The sequence below is a fragment of the Camelus dromedarius genome, chromosome 15, assembly GCF_036321535.1.
Source record: "Camelus dromedarius isolate mCamDro1 chromosome 15, mCamDro1.pat, whole genome shotgun sequence".
NCBI classification, from domain to species: Eukaryota; Metazoa; Chordata; class Mammalia; order Artiodactyla; family Camelidae; genus Camelus; species Camelus dromedarius.
The window spans coordinates 47,070,449-47,086,822 of NC_087450.1; the positions used below are offsets into that span (position 1 = coordinate 47,070,449).

General features: G+C 50.0%; 1 protein-coding gene across 2 annotated transcripts in view; it reads left to right on the top strand.

The window, feature by feature from the left end:
* Nucleotides 1-16,374, top strand: part of ADCY3 (adenylate cyclase 3) — a 75,870-nt gene that overhangs the window by 21,182 nt on the left and 38,314 nt on the right. For both annotated transcript variants that reach the window (XM_031466676.2, XM_010992950.3), the window contains exon 3: nucleotides 15,366-15,515. In XM_031466676.2, coding sequence (XP_031322536.1) covers nucleotides 15,366-15,515 — 150 coding nt within the window. The remainder of the gene's footprint in view (nucleotides 1-15,365; nucleotides 15,516-16,374) is intronic.

The following is a 16,374-nucleotide window of genomic DNA, read 5'->3' on the forward strand; positions in this document are numbered from 1 at the left end:
GAAATAAGCACAATATGTCTTCCATTCCTCCTTGTCATTTCATTTTCATATAGAGTTTGCAGTGCCCTGGCAGCTTAGAATTCTGGTGAACTCACAATGTTTGGATTTCAGCAAGATGCAAAGCAAGTACAAAGTAACATTTTGTATCTATGACTAAGTGGAGGTCCTGACAGCCCTGAGAGGCCATGCTTTTGTCCAAACTAGACCTTGCTTCTAAAGCAGAAAGTAGTGACGTTCTAAAAAATGTGAATGTCCAAGGAACCCCATCATCTATTTCTTACTTGCGTTGCTTCCGTGTGTTAGCCAACCACTTAATGCAGAAATTCATGACAGAGAAAGAGAAAAGTAGGAGAAGCCATAGTTCCTTTTCTTTTTAGTCCTTCTTTATTAGTAAGCTGACGGTAGATAGTGTTAGTAGAATGTGTGCATATCAAGAAGTGAATAAAAGCAGTTGAGTTAGTTTTCTGTGGTCTTTCTACTGTTTTGATAAGAATGAAATACATGTATATATGCATATAAACCACAAAATACTACTTGTTTCATTGCAGTGATTCTGCATACAAGTTAAATGCTCTTACATTTGCATTTAAAACTGTCATTGTACAATATAGTAGATGGTAAAAATTCATGCTAATAATTTTAAAATTTAACTTTTCTTAGAACATCAAATAGCAGGTAAAAATCACCATGACAAGTCAAAAGAAAGACAAAAAGGAAAGGGCAAAACTTTGTATTTTAGTACATTTTTTGGCCTTTTTTTTTTTTTCCTTTTTGAATAAGGGGATCTTCATTTTCACTTCTCAGTAAACCTCTATGTCATGTAGCTGACCCTGTCCCTAAAATCGAACAAGGCAGTCAACAAAATTCATTCTCAGTACTTCTTTCACCTTTGTAGCAGCTGTCCTAGCCAGCGCAATAAAGCAAGAAAAAAAAAGTCATCCAAATAGGAAAGAAATGAAACTGTTTTTTCAGTTGATGTGATCATCTATGTGAAAAATCCTAAGGAATCCACAAAAAAGCTGCTAGAAGTGAGTTTAACAAGTTTGAAAGTTACATGATTAATATTTAAAGATCTATTGTATTTTTATATACTAGCAACAAACAACTGGAAATTGAAAAAAAAAATCCACTTAAAGTATCATCCAAAACCATGAAATACTTAGCGCTAAATTTGACAAAATATCTGCAAGATGTAAAAACTATAACACATCGCTGAAAAATAAGAAGACCTAAATTATTGGAGAGATCACAGATAATAATTAATATTGTTAAGATGTCAATCCTCCCAAAATTGGTATAGAGTCAGTTCAATCCAAATCAAAAATCCCGTCAGTCTTTTTTGTAGAAATTGAAAAGATGATTATAAAATTTTTATGGACACATAAATTAGAAAAACTAACTTTTTAAAATGTGAGGTGTTACATCACTTGATTATGAGATGTAAAGTTACAGTAATCAAGACTGTAGTATTAGCGTAAGGACAGATACTTAGATCAATGAATTTGAATTAAGTCCAGGAATTAACACACACACATCTGTGATCAAATAATGTTCAACAAAGGTGCCAAGGTAATTCAATGGAAAAAGGATAATCTTTCAACAAATGATGCTGGAATAATCAGATATCCATATGGGGAAAAAATCGTAATTGGTATCTCACCCCACATATTAACTTGAAAAATTAACTTGAAATGGATCATAGTAAGATTTAAACTATAAAACTTCTAGAATAAAGCACAGGAGGAAATCATTGTGATTTTCTTGGATTGGGCAAGATTTAATAAATGGAGGTAAGTTGAAGCTGTCAGCCTTATTTTCCACGTGCAGAAGCTGAAGAGGGAGGATTTAGGGGACTTGCTAAGGAATGATAAAGTAGAAACTTGTCTGCCTCCAAAGCCAGTGCTCTTTTCATGGTGTCACACTGCCTCCCGTTGTAGGGGCTGGAGGAGGACTTGGGGACAAGTGACTAGAGGTTTATCGGTGTCCCTAGGCACCAGGTGGCACTTTGGAGGGGGGAAGTCCTTGATAAGTACGGTATGGGCAGTTGGCTCCAGCAGCCACTGGCCTTGCCACAAGAGGCTTCCCAGTAAGAATTGGGCAGAGGTACAGGAGAGGGACTAAGCCCTTCGGCTGGGAGCGGGGTCCTGGGGTGGAGCTGCACCTCCAGCCTTGCAGCCCAGTCAGCACACGGGGGACCCCGGGAGCACTGACAGGCAGTGGGGGAGGACTGAGGAAGAACACTGTTGAGAGCTGTGTGGGGAAGGAACCTGACTTCACATCAGGATGAACCTTATAGGACAAGGCCGAGGGACACAGAGTCACGTTTAAATAATAAAATGCAGCAATAAGGTTCTACTTCAGTCCAGCGGTTCCTGGTGGCCTGGAATCCCCAGTGCAGATTCCTGGCCCTCCTCAAAATACAGTAAAGCAGAATGTCTGAGGGTGGAGCCTTGGAACAGGTTTGGGAGCCATTAGACCCACTTCCCAGGTAATGACAAGATGTATTAAAAGAGATGAGGAAAGCTGGCCCATTGGGAATAAAGGTCGGTAGTAATACTGGGAATTCATCACACTCCTAGTCGTGATTGCGGACACTGACTGACACTTGCCATGCACGCAGCACGGCGCTGTGCCAGGCGCTTAACACGCACAGTCCTCACGCGTTCTCAAACCCACCCTGAGGTAGGAACCAGTTTTTCCTCATTTCACAGAAGAGAGCAAGCCTAGAGCAGCGGTGACCTGCCAAGGCCACAGCCAGCAGTAGTAGTTGGAATTCAAGCCCAGTTTCTAACTGCTGTGTTTTACTGTCCCCAGGTGTTTTCCTTACTGAGAGGTAGGGTGTTTGCGTATATTTGGCGGAGAGGGGTTGGACTGGGACAGATGGTCCTCTGGGGCCCGTGGAGGAAGGATGCCACAGGAAGTGTGGCACCAGGCATGAGCTGGGACCCAGGTGCCCTTGTAGGCCGACCACTGGTCATGCTGGTGCTGGGCTTCAATCCTACACTCAGGCGGGGAGAAGATCTTGTGTCTTGTGTGTCAAAGGTGTAAGGCCGATAAGTGGGAAAATGAGGTGAAAACCAAAGGGAAATATTTTAAAAGTCGGGAACTTCTCAGGAAGCCAGGGTGTGGTCTTAGAACTCTCTTGGAAGCCTGGGGTATGTGTTCCCCGGTGAGACAGTCCCTGCCGGCGGATGTCCGGACCCTGAGGGAAGGGATGGACGGTGGTTCTCACCAGTGGACCAAGTATTTGAGGGGAAGAGGAAGAAAATCAGGGGCAGAGGAGTCGGTAGACCAAGTGAGCCATGTGGCATTGTTTGTAAGCGGCTGTCAGATCGACCGTAAGAGGCCCTTTATGCCAGCAGCAATTACTCCGCAGAGCCCCAGTGACTGGCGGCTGGCAGGGAACCACTCAGGACTGGTTGCAGTCACTTTGCCAGCTGGACTGGTCCTCCCGTCTTCCCAGCACAAGGAGATGATGACTCTAGGGGGAGAACCTGAACCAGCTCCGGTTTATGAAGAGCGTGCATCCTTCGTATGTGTTGATTCTGCATGATGAGTGACCAAGGATTGGCTTGGCAGCATGGATGAGGGGGTGAGGAGGGGGCGTCTCCCTTCACTCCTGGTGGCTGTGATCCTGTGGTTCTGAATTCCTGCAGTTCACTGAGCAGAGCAGGAGGGCAGAGGGCGAGGCCGTTGGATGCTGTGTCCAGATCTGGTTGGAAGGCCTTTGGAAGGTTTATCTTCCCAGCTGGCCCTTTGGGAGATCTGGCGGGAGGTGAGGCGTGTCCTGTAGAAACAGGTGCACAGGGCAGGTTCTCAGTGGACTCTGGACAAGATATTGAGACTCTGGGGTGGGGCTGCCCACCATGCGGTGTTTACTGAGGGCCTTTCAAGTGCAAGGAGGGAGCTTCCCTGAAGAGGAATCTCTGTTTCTAAGGGTCCCTGGGTCTGCTGGTGGTTAGGGTGTTCCAAGTGAGCAGAAGGAACAATAGAATTTTCAAATAGTGTTCATTGTCTTTTCTTGCCTCTACACAAAGGGCTTCACTGCAGAAAGATGATGAGACAAAAAGAAGAAAACAGAAATTATCCGAAATCCCCCCTCCCCTACGTGGTAATAACCACTGTTGACATTTTGGTGTTTCTGGTCCTGCTCTGTTGATTTCATTTCTGCTCTGAAAATGAGATCAGAAGGTGCTGTGTATTTAAATTTTTTTTCTCAATGATTTATCTTGCACTTGTTTTTTCTTCAAGAAACTAGAGGAGAAACATAAGAATATGATTGCTCAGGAGTGGGGTGTCAAGGAAGGCTCTGCGGAGGAGACAGGGTTTGGTGAGAAGGGTGGAAGGTGGTGGGCGATGGTTTGGGGTCGGGGGTGCCTCTCCCATTGTGGGATCCAGGGGTGTTTGCCTGATGGACTTGAAGCCCCAGGATAACTATGACATCAGCGTTTCCATCCTTTCTCAGTCTGTCCACACCTCCTTCTTTTTCTCCCTTCATTCCCTCCCTCCCTCTTACCCACCTCCCTCCTCTCCTTCCTTCCCCCATTTATTCATTCCTTCACCCAGTAGTAGTTGAGTGCCTCTTATGTGCCAGGTGTTTGTCCAGTGCTTGGGACACAGTGGTGATTGGAACAGATTTTGTCCCTGCCCTTGTGGAGCGTATGATATAACAGACACGTCTGTTTTACTCAAAGGCAAACATTTTAAGACATTTAAAAATAGTAATACAAACAGGGATTTTTATGCAACAGAATGTGGAATCCACATACCCCAGCAAGGGAAGAGGCGGGCTTCTTCCCCACCTAATTTAGTGGAAAAGTTTGAGGGCGCTCGGAATGCGGGCTGTGACATATGCTGAGGTCAGAAGTGCCTGCTGGTGGCAACATTGGGGACATTAGTGTGGCTAAAGCAGATGACTTATATCAGGGGACTGTGGAAGGTATTTAGAAAAGGTTATGGGGCAGAGTGTGCAGGACCTTGAGTGCCAGAATGAGGGTTTTGAACTTTACTTTTTGGAAAACTGGCAGCTTGTTGAGGTGTTTTGAGCAGAAGGTGGAATTTGCAAAAAGCTAATATTGGAAGATTAATGTGATACCAGGAGGTGGATTAGCAGGAGCACAGAGGGTCCAGGGAAGCGAGTCTGTGTCCAGCCCTGAGAGAGGTGAGGGTTCGGGCCAGGTGATGGTAGGAGAAAGAAAGAAGAGGACAAGAAGACTCAGAGGACCAGATGGGATGAATGACCCCTGGGGGGGGCGGAAGGGCCCAGTGACAGGGAGCGCAGGCTGGCGCTGGCTCAGACGGTCAGCAGAGGTTCACTGAGGACTGCTCGGGGCTGCGAGCTGTGTGCCAGTTACCTGAGGTGCACAGTCGGGTGAGCTGTGGTCCCAACCCTTGGCTGCAGAAATGGGACCTTCCCCTCGGGGCTGGTTGGGGTTGGCTGTGACAAGCATGGGTGTTCCCACTGACCCCAGCTGTACATACACGGAGTCTCTGGGAGCTTTGTAACAACGCCAGTGTCTGGGCCTCTGGTTTCACTGTTTTGCGGAGCTGCCCGGCATAGCCCTCAGGTGACTGTAAGGTGCTTCCAGGGTTGGGAACCACTGACGGAGGATAAGGGCAGCACACTCAGGTGACGATAATTCAACAGTTGCGGCCGAAGAAATTTAGGAGTGGTGATAGTTTGCCGGGTCTTCAAATTCGAATTTTGGAATTTGAAAGTCTTCATGTGTCATGGGACTAAGCCAGTCCATGGGGAGGACTGGGCCATGGCGAGCAGGTTCCTCCCAGACCAGGCTCTGATTGTGAGTGTGTGCCACCTTTGCCAAGAGCTGGGAGATGGGGGACACTGGGTGAAAGGATTGGGACAATGAGAAGGAAACTTGGAAAGTGACTTAAAATCTGAATTCAAAACCAGGGAACTGAACTAAATGCAGGACACATGAAACAGCGTTAACTGATGGAAAACATCTCAGTGGATATGGCTTTGAATGGAGGGGATGCTGGTCAGACAGGATAAGATGATGAGGAAGTGTGGTAACACAGGGTGAGGGTGCACCAAGAATCAGAAGATTATTAGAAAAGGAAAGAGAGTCAGTGGACAGAAGGGAAATAGGCAAGAAGCTTAGAGAGATGACATAGAGCAGTCACGTGTTTATAGTTTGGTTTAAAGAACCAGGAAGTTTGGAGGATCTTGTATTGTTTTGATATTTATTACATCACCTAAGACAGTGATTGAATAAAAGAGAATCACCTGGGGGAGTGGGAAATGTAGATTCCTGGGTCTCAGCAGGCAGGGTGGGACCCAGGAATCTGCATTCTTAACCAGTTCCCCTCCAGATGCCAGTGCACCTGGCTCAGAAACTAGAGAAGTAGCAACTGAGGAATAAGCATTGAAGGGTCGAGTCAGAACCAGTGACTGAAAAAACACATCCGGATGTCTCCAGGCAGGCTCGGAGAGGTTGCAGGGAAGAGGGCTGCTGAGTAACCCCTGAGAAGCACTAAGGGAGACAAGAGAGGGAATCGAATCCCCAAGGAGAAAGCTGTGATGCAGAGAGGAGAGTGACGCTGGTTTCTGCAGCTGAGAGTCTGCAGAAAGTTTTACTCGCAAGATCTGAGTCATCATGAACTGAGTGGTAGGGAGTCCTTGGACTCCCAAGGGTTTGCTGTGTTTGTTCTCAGGGATGTCAGTGTTTTTTTTGAAAATGGGGGATCCCTTTCTCATTTTCACATGCTCAGTTTGTGTGACGATCTTATTGTTGGAATTCTAAAAAAATCTTCTGTCTCCAGATGATGTGTTCCTCTGGGCTAGTACATTTGTTCTCAAGTTCAAAGGCAATTGCAGAAAGTCAGGATCTGTGCACTAAATGCAAGTAGGATGCTTAGAGGTGAGAAACCAGAGCAGGCAGCATGAGGCAGGAACCCTTTCGTTCCGGTGACTCCCATAAGCGTATAGTTTATTACTTTTTGCCTTTCCTTCATTTAACATTGGCCCTCAGTTGGAAATTGGTGTAAATTTCCTTTGCTATCCAGCATCCATGTATTAAAATGTATGTAAAATGATTGTGAGTGTGGTCACTATGTGTGAAAACCCACAGTTGAGTGCATCCAGCCCAAGGTTTTCTCCCTTCTGGGGACCTGTCCTCTTCTCCCTCAGAATCAATCTGTGCTTCCTCTGATTCTCGTAGCTTCTTTATCCCTGGTAAATTTGAGTTCTTGAGGTCCTTTTTGATTCTCTAGGACTCAGCATGGGGTCCACCACTCAGTGAGAACTTAGGAGGGTTGAGTTAAAAAAAAAAAAGTCTCAGGGACTGGCGGGGAGGGTTCAATCCCCGGTACCTCCATTAAAAAAAAATAAAGTAGGAAAAAAAACCCTGAAGCATTTACATGATTAAACCTTTTAAAATTGACTCCTTCATGTAGAATGGGAATTATTTGGCCTGCAGAAAAAGACCAAGGTGACTAATGGGGTCACATCTGTACGAAGATACAAAGTGCCGTGACCTGATGTTTTCTGTCTCTGCCGTGAAGCTGTAAGAGGAGACGGGGTTGGAGGTTGGGGTTGATTAGCTTTGTGGTTCTTAATCATCTGGGCTAACAGACTTTAGAGAATCTGGTGGAAGCAGTGGACTTTGCTCCCAGAAAAGGGCAAAAACACAACTTTCCCCCTAATTTCAGGGATTCACTGACTTCCCCTAACCTGATCCACAGACTTTAAGCGACTCATCCCTTGGTCGGTAGAAAATGCCCACTGTGAGATGTTTATTCCTGCATCTCCTCCTCCAGGAAGACAGACCAGGTGGCGTTCTCTGGTCTTCATCATCTCTACCCCTGTGATTTGGGGCTTCCTCCCATGTCGACATATTTATCAAGCTCCTGTGTCCTTAGGTTCAACAAGTATCAGTAATGTTCCCCTCTTAGCCCACAAGGTCTACAATTGATATAAGAATAAATCTTCTAGTTCCATCTTTGTCCTCAGAATTCCTTGTTCTTCAATAAAAAAGCTTAGGAAAGTTTCATGTGAAGACTCAGGAATAAATAAGGAAGAAGGCATTGCCCTGGGCCAGGGTTTCTCACCCTCGGATCTGTTGACATTTGGGGCCTGACAACTCTTTGTTGTGGGGATTGTCCTGTGCACTGTAGGATGTTGAATTACTTACTTCTTATTTATCTATTGTTACCAGAATGTCAGCCCATGGCTGCAGGGACTTTTTCTGCCTTAGTCACTGCTGAATGCCAAGCGCCTGCCTGGCACAGGGTGGGCATTCACTAAATCTGTGACTTGGTGAATGGATGGATGGATGGTTCTGTTTAGGGAATCGGGGTGGGGTGTTGGAGATAATCTTGAAATAGTAACAACAGCTAACAGTTTCTGAAGGATAGCTAAGGGCCAGTTGTGTGCTGCGTGCTTGACCTGGTTAAGTCAGGGCATCATTACAACATGTGGTCCTCCACTGGGTGAGGTGGGGTTGGAGCGGGATGTTCTGGTTAGAACTGTAGAGCCTTGAAATAGCACATCTTGTTAGAGGATTGGAGAGATGCCCGGTGTGGCTGAAGTGAAGGGAGCCTGGTGGGCAGCGGCCAGATGTAAGATACAAGGGTGACACTGGAGCCCAACTGACAGGGCTTCCCTGTCCCACGTCTCTGGGGGAGCCATCCCATCTGAGTCTGTGGAGTGGTGCCCACCCAGGAGGTTGTGAAGGACCTTGTGTAACATGCCATGATGGCTGCATGGCTATCCTGGAAGTCGTCTTTGTTTTGGAAAAGTGTAAACATTGAATGTATTTTAGCAGAGGCATGTCCTAACTATTAAACATGCAGGAAGCTTCTGGAGGTCCTTTTGTTTTGAGGCCTACAGTGGAAACTTGACAAATGCCCCGCTTGGAAGGGCGAGGCACAGAGCCCCGAGGCTTGCACCTTGCATTGTGTTGAGAAGGGTTGTATTTACTGGAGACCCCAGTTGCCTCTTGGCACCGTGATGCTAGTGTTTGCTCTGGGGCAACGCAGAGTGTCACCCCACGGTCTGCAGACCTCACCCACGCAGATGCTCCAGGTCCTCACTGTGCTCCCTTGGGACCCCCAGCACCTTGGACTTCACCCAGCCTCTTCTGACCCTCATCAGCGAAGGAGACAGTAATGCAGGGAAAGGAGTCTTGGATTTGGGTTTGGATGGTGCAAGAAAGCAGTGGTGGACCTGCTCCAAGGCCACACGTGCCTGGTTAGGCTGGCTTCTGATACTCAGTCCCTGGGCCAGGACAGAGATTGTGTTTTTGTTTGTTTGTTTTAATGTCTTGAAATTTAAACTCTGTGCTTATGTTTTAGAGGACAAAGAGGAAGGAGACCTGGGCACCAATTTCAGCATCGCTGGCAGAGCAGGGGCTCGTAATATACTTTCTCTGAGCTTCAAGGCTCCTCTTCTGCAAAATGAGAGTAAGAAAACTTTGCCTCTTGTGACAAACAAATAAGATAATGAAGATGCAGTCTCTTGTAAAGCTTCATTACAGTATTATTATTAGCTACTAATTTTCCTTCTCCTCTATGGAAGAAAAGAAGGGAAAAAGTCATTAAGAACATCTTTTGTGCCAAGCCCTCTGTCAGGTGGTGTTGCGTAGAATCTCTCTTAATATTACCGGAACAGCCTTCAGGGTTATGGTGAGGGTGAGGAAGCCAAGTCTCTGAGAGGGTAAGTGACTTGCTCCAGGCCACACAGCCTGCTGGTGGTGGGCGAGGTCTCTGTGACTCCTCCTGCCAGGCATTCATCCACCACTGGGCCCCTCCAAGGGTCTGCAGTGAGCGTGGCTGCACAGGTGGGGACCCCCAGGCACTGTGGCTGCCGCCGCGGGCTCTGACCAGGTTTCCTTAGGTTGGGGAGGCTGGTTGCCTGCAGAGGTGCCTCCTCCCCTGCTCCTTCCTGCCCTCCAGCTCCTCAGAGAGTTTTTTCCAAAACATCTAAGGTTGTTTTAATGAACAGGGGCCTTTCCCCAGCAGCAGAGCATCACAAGTTCCCCAAGGGCAGCCGATGAGGACATTGACACCCCAGAGCTGCTGCCTCTCCCTTGGTCTCTTCTCCCCGGTTTGGGGATGTTCTGGAATCTGCAGGCCAGCATGAGCTTCGAGGGTGAGGGCAGCCTAGGCACTGAGCCACCAGCCTGCCTCCGATGGGGTGACTTCCATTTTAGAGCCCTGCTTAGAGCCTGTCCCTGTGGGCAGGAGACGGTGACTCATCAGATTTCCAAGAGGGATGATTTTGTAAAGGAATTTTCTCACGGTCGCATTTCTGAGCTGGGGTATTATAAACACGGATCCAGCTGTCATGGCTTAGAGGCAGCTTTAGTCAGAATGTTTACCCACTGGGGAGATTCATTCATTTTATTCATTATTTTTAAAATCTTCTGTTTAAAAGGAAAAAAGAATCATTCTTTTGAGAGAGGACTGCCGCCCAGTCTAAAGGAGGCCACGGGGACACAGAGGGGCGACCTTGATGGCACCCCAGAGCAGGGCTTCTCAGCCTTGGGGGTGTGGCGGCATCACCCGGGGACTGAAGTCGGCTGGTGTGGGCGGCCAGGTGGCGGTGCTGCCGCTGGCCCAGGGCCACACCAAGGAGATGGGTGAGGGTCTGTGCATCAGGGCTTCTGCTCGCTTTCAGAACAGGGGAGAGGAGCCGCTGCTCTCCAGATAGAGAGTGAAGAAGCCCTCCGGCCTTGCTTGCTCACCTCGCTGGCTGGGGTATCAGAGCTCGTCTTTGCATTTCCGAGACCCCGTCTCTCTCTGGTGCGAGTGTGAAGCTGTCTAACCTCTCCCTGAGTGACTGTGACCCCCACACATGCCCACCTCTCTCTCATCCTGTGTGCTCTGCATTATACTCTGGACATTTCCCAGACTGTCCCCTGATCTGCTGTCCTGGGGTCTGTACTGTCCTGGGGGAGTAACCAAGCCTTGTTCCTCTCTGTTCTCAGGATGGTGGGCGAGGGTGGGGAGCAGCGGATGAGATGTTAATTAGAAGGCTGGGTCCCTGGGAGGTCCTGGGGGCCGGGAGGTTGGCTTTATGATGACTTCTTGTCTGCTGACCAGAGGCTGAAGGGGTCAGGTGAGGGGTGTGTCTGTGACGTGGCTTCACTACCTAGTCCGTCCAACCCAACAGCTCTTGGTTCCTGAGTCCCGGTGCCAGATGAGGCCTGGGGTGGGCTCTGGGGACACGGGCGAGGAGGACAGCAGTGCCCCATCTATTAAAGGGGACTGAACCATGTGCTAGGAGCATGGGGGAGGGGTGGAGAAGGGAGGGAGGGGGATGGGAGGCTGAGCAGGGCTCTCAGGGAGGAAGAGGGGCTGCCAGGTGGGCCCAGGGTGGCTGGGGTGGGGTGGGGAGATATTTGTGCAGCAGTGGGTGCAAGGAAGGGAGCCCTGGAAGAAGAGATGAGTTCTGAAAAAAAAGCTCTTCCCCCCTCCCCGGGGTGGGAGCACCAGAAAATTAATCCCAGGCCAGCAGAGCTCAGGGCTCAGCTTGGAGAAGCCCATTTGTCATAGTCACGTGAGAGACACATTTCAGATTTCTCTCTAGGGTTCAGGCTTTCCCTGGCAGCCAAAGATTTTCCTGGGTCTGCAGTTCTTAAACTATAACGAGAGGCAGTACTAACTGATGTGTTAGAGAGATGACAGCCCCCACTTACCCATCACCGTGTCCTCCCCGGGACCTGGGCCTTCTCCAGCCAGCGGTGGGCTCCCGGGCTGAAGGATGGTGTCCTGGTCCCCATTGATTCCTCGGTGCCAGCGCTGTGCGTGGCTCACTGCTGAGGGAGCTCAACTCTTTTTTTTCATACACGTTTTGAAGAGCACATCCCTTTTGCTAAGTGAGACACATTTACATTCATAAATATGAAATGGGAGATGGAGGAATGTCAGAGCCTAGAGCTAATGACCTCCCCATATGTATGGAAGTTGTAGAAATCTGCAGACATTCTACTTTGTTTCAGATTAAAAAGGTGAGCAGCTCACAATAAGTGCTTTAGGGCTGGTATCTTGGTGGAAATTTTAATTTTAGTTTATAAAATGTCTAATATCCTTCCTGGGGAAAGATGAGTTATAGATGTGTAAATAAGCCGAGGGGTGCTTGTAGGGTGGGGTTTTGCATCATAGAATAATAAGAGATGAGTGCGGGAAGAAACCTTAGCCTCTAGTTTTGAGCCCTTGCTTAATCTCAGTTCCTTCTGTCAAATCGGAATCACATCACCTGCCTTGTGAAGATGAAGCCAGATGAGATGGGCAAAGTGCATGCCAGTGTCTAGGACGTAAGGTTGTGATGTGACGTGATGTTACAGGTGAGGAAGCTGAGGCCACGTGCTGGCTGCTGCCCAAACCTTGCCCGCCCGCCAGTCCCCTAAGCTAGCTCAGCCACCATCACCCCAGGGGACTGTGTTGCAGGCAGCTCCTCTGGCTCACTCTCGAACCTTCCTCCCCAGAGTGCACCCTGGCTTCCTTGGCTGGAGGTCTCCTTGGCTTGGTAGCATCACCCTGTCGGGTCTGTGCCCTGGACTTAGAGGCTGAGGGGCCACCTGTCGGGCTTGGCTGAGCCTCTTGCCCTCTTCTACCCGGCACTGGGGGCAGCTGAGTTCCTCCAGGCCTCGAAGCCGAGGCAGAGTGAGAGAGAGGAAGGGTGGGCCAGAGCAGCCGTGCCCCTGAGGGCCCATTCTGCACGTGAGGAAAGTTTAGAGAACTGGGGGAGCTCTGAGAGACCCATGGCCTGGGGCTGTTGGGAGAGTTGTCTGGAAACAGATTACTCCCTGGAAGACGGAAGGGAATTCCCTGGCATGGATGGCACCTGCAGGACCCCTGTGACTCTCCAGGGCACGGCCCAGGTGCAGCCGTTTGCCTCCACATCCCTGCAGCCAAGAGCGCAGGTTAGGAAGGGGATAAGGTTTCTGTGACCTGGGTGCTCTGGCCAACCTGGAACTGACCTGCTGTCCTTCTCGCCAGCCTCCTTCCCCTGGCCTCCCTGGACCAGATTATCTCCAATCCCAACCCAAGACAGTGTCAGGACTGAAGGGCGTTGGAGATGAGTCCATCCCTTAGCTCATGGATGATGAAACTGGAGCTCAGGGAAGTTATCTGACCTGGCAGGTCGCCAGGGCTTCTCTTGAATTTACTTTCCATATCGTCTGTACCTACAAGTGGAGCGCAAAAGTGGATTTTATTTTCAAATACCTGCAGCTCAAAGAGAGGGATGCTATCCTGCGTAGACGATCCCCAGGCATGAACCGAACCTGAATCCCATTATACTCTTTATTCTCTGGCTTGAAGCTTTTGCACTAGTGTTGCTCTCTGACGGTCTGCCTGCAGGTTTGGTTTTCTTAGGTGGACGCCTGATGGGGAAGGACAACAGTAATTCCTGACACAGGCTCAGCACTGGACATTTTACAGAGTCCCCCTCATCCATCCTCCTTAGGTGGTCAGGGAGGGCCTGTCCGGGGAGGGCAGGAAGACCCCTGAGTGTAGAGCTTTGTCCCCAGCCGTGTGACAGCCCAGGCTGGTTGTGGGCAGGGCAGAGGCAGGCCTGTGCCCCAAGTCAGCCTGCTTTGTCTGGAGCCCCTGGTTCAGCCGTGGACTCTGGCAGGTGTGGGGTCCAGACATGTGGCTCCTCTCTGCGCAGCTCTGCCCTTGCCCTCTAGGACCCCGGCCCCATCAGCCCGGAGACCCTTGGCCCGGCCCAGTGACCCTTGGCCTGGTGGCCACTGTATCTGGGCTTTGGCAGAGTGGCACTGCTGGGTCAGGATGGACAGGTACAGCCTGACCTTGTCCATCAGCTTCCTGCACCATGAACTTAGGGGCTGGTGGGTTTCTAAGGCCACATGGCCTCGCCACAGGATGGTGGCCTCTGGGCTGGTGGAGGTTCCCAGACCTCAACCTAGACTGGCTTCGAGACCCAACAATCTGTGATTTGCTTTGACCCACTGAACATAAATTATGAATTGGAAGCTTTTCAGATTATCAGGTGTTTAATAAGTGGCCTGATCATACTGACCAAGGTCATACTGATACTGACCACTCAGATGGCAGTGGGCAATCATGGTCCAGAAGAAGGTGCAGGAGACGTCCCAGAGGACTTTGAAACTACCTGCCTGCCCCACAAATGGTGTAGGTGATCAGGGCTGCCCAGGCCCAAGAATACAGCTGATTGTTAGTTGCTGGAATCAGACATCCAAGAAGCTTGTGAAATCTGCAAGCAGTGACTTGATGACCAGCACCAAGACACACTTAACCTGCTAACAAATTAATTACTCAGTGGCCCTTTGTTGAGTGCTTCCTGGGCTCAGGCTGGTGCCCACATACAGACTCTTCAGGAAGCTTCTGCTGGGGGTGGTGGGTCCTCATGATGAGCACAGACCAGCAGCGCTGATGAAACACAGAAACTATCAGAGGGGATACAGCATTACCAAGAGTACCAGAAAATTAATGTCTGAATTAACTTCCTTTCTTGCCTCTTAAACTATCTTGTTTAAAAATCTAAAATCAACTTCCCTGTATTTTTCATCTACCCTAGAATTTATTCTGTTCCCCTGGGCCAATCTTTTCTCCCCCATTGTCAGAAACTAAGAATATCTGCCTCCCTGCCTGCCAGCTTCTAACTTCTGCTCAAGAAAACCACACCCTTCAGAGAAGAGCTCTGTCCCCCTCTGGCTGGACCTCAGGGTGCCAGGGATGTGGCTCTTGATGCCTAGAGAAGCCCTCGGTGCCAGCGCACCGAGTTCACAGGACAGACGTCAGGTCCCAAACTCCCTTTTCCCCTTGCTGTCGCTTCAGCTCTTCGTGAGACCTGGACGCTGGCACTGGCCACCCCTTCAGGTGGGGTTGGCTCAGAGGACGTGTGTGAATCCCAGAGCCTCTCCCCTGTGGCACGCGTGTTCGGTGCAGCTGCACTCACCCTGCAGCTGTTACTGGATCTGGGCTTGGTTCACTTCCCTCCGCAACTAATCAGCACAGCACCTAAATGCACCTAAGAAGTCAGGGTGCAGTGAGTGGTGGTTGAACGAGTGGGTGAATGGATGAGTAGCAGAGGGGCTGCTCAGGGATCACAGGTGGGTGGGGTGGGCCAGCTTTGCTATCAGGTAAGGAGGAGGGAAGATCTGCAATCCCCCAGCCAGCCTTCCAGGCCTGGAGCCACTCCCTTGAAAAGACCTCATTCATCCATGGCGGTGGGGCAGGGTCTGCTCCAGGGTCTGAACACCCCTTCCAGGTCAGAGGCTCTGCTGGGGACCTCCCTGGACACTGGGCAACTTGGGGTTGGATTTTGGTCGCCGTCTGCCCACCTCGTCCATCCCTCTCCTCAAGTCGTGCCTTGACCACTGTCCTTTCCTCTTCTCCTCCTCGGGGTGCAGATCCTGGCCAACGTCTTCCTTTACCTGTGCGCCATCGTCGTGGGCATCATGTCCTACTACATGGCAGACCGCAAGCACCGCAAGGCCTTCCTGGAGGCCCGCCAGTCGCTGGAGGTGAAGATGAACCTGGAGGAGCAGAGCCAGCAGCAGGTGAGGCTCTCGGGGGCGGCCTGGGGCAGGACCGGCCTGGAACCCGGGTTCGGGGCCTGCCGGAAGGGATTGAGCCCAGTTGTTGCGGGGGCCCTGGGCTCCTTGGGGCTTGGAGTTTGAATTCTTTTTCTGCAGAGGCATCACTCTGTGTTATTCCTCTCCTGCCTCCCTCTGCCATTCCCTCCTGTTCGAGGGCAGATTCGTGCAGCGCACCTACTGTGTGCTCAGGGCTCCTCCCTCTGCAGTGGGGGGACCCATGCCCTGGCCTCAGGGGCCTTGCTGGGTGAAGTCTATCAGCCCCTCACACCTCCTCCCAAGAGGGCTGTTTCCTTTGCGTTCAGAGCCATCTCCCCACTGCCTTCTCTTGCGAAGTCGTTCATGAGGATGTAAAACCAGCCCGACCCCTGGGGACACCACTGTTTACATTTTTCCATCTAGAGGAGTGCTTGCTGTCCCCGCTTTTTGTTTACTGGCTTGGCTCCAGCCTGATCCACCGCCACAGAAACTCCCCACTCTCGTGTGACTCAGTCTCCTAAATAGTCTTTGGTCTGGATTCCTCTCAGATGCTTTTTGAAGGTCTTTAGAAATTACATCCACCAGTGTCCTGTTATGCATAGGTTGACTTCCCCTGAACAAACAAACCCAGTAGGTTGAAAATACATGATTCTCTGCTCTGGGAGCCGCGTTGTTTTGTGTTCAGAGGGTGCTGTGTGCTCTGGGTTCTGTGATTCACGAAATTGCTGTTTTCACAGACCCTGCCTCAGGTGGGCGGGGCTGTAGTTTCAGAGGCGACTCTGGGACCCTCAGCTGGGGGCCCCATCAGTGGGCCTCCCGTCCTCCAGACAGTGCAATTTGAAGG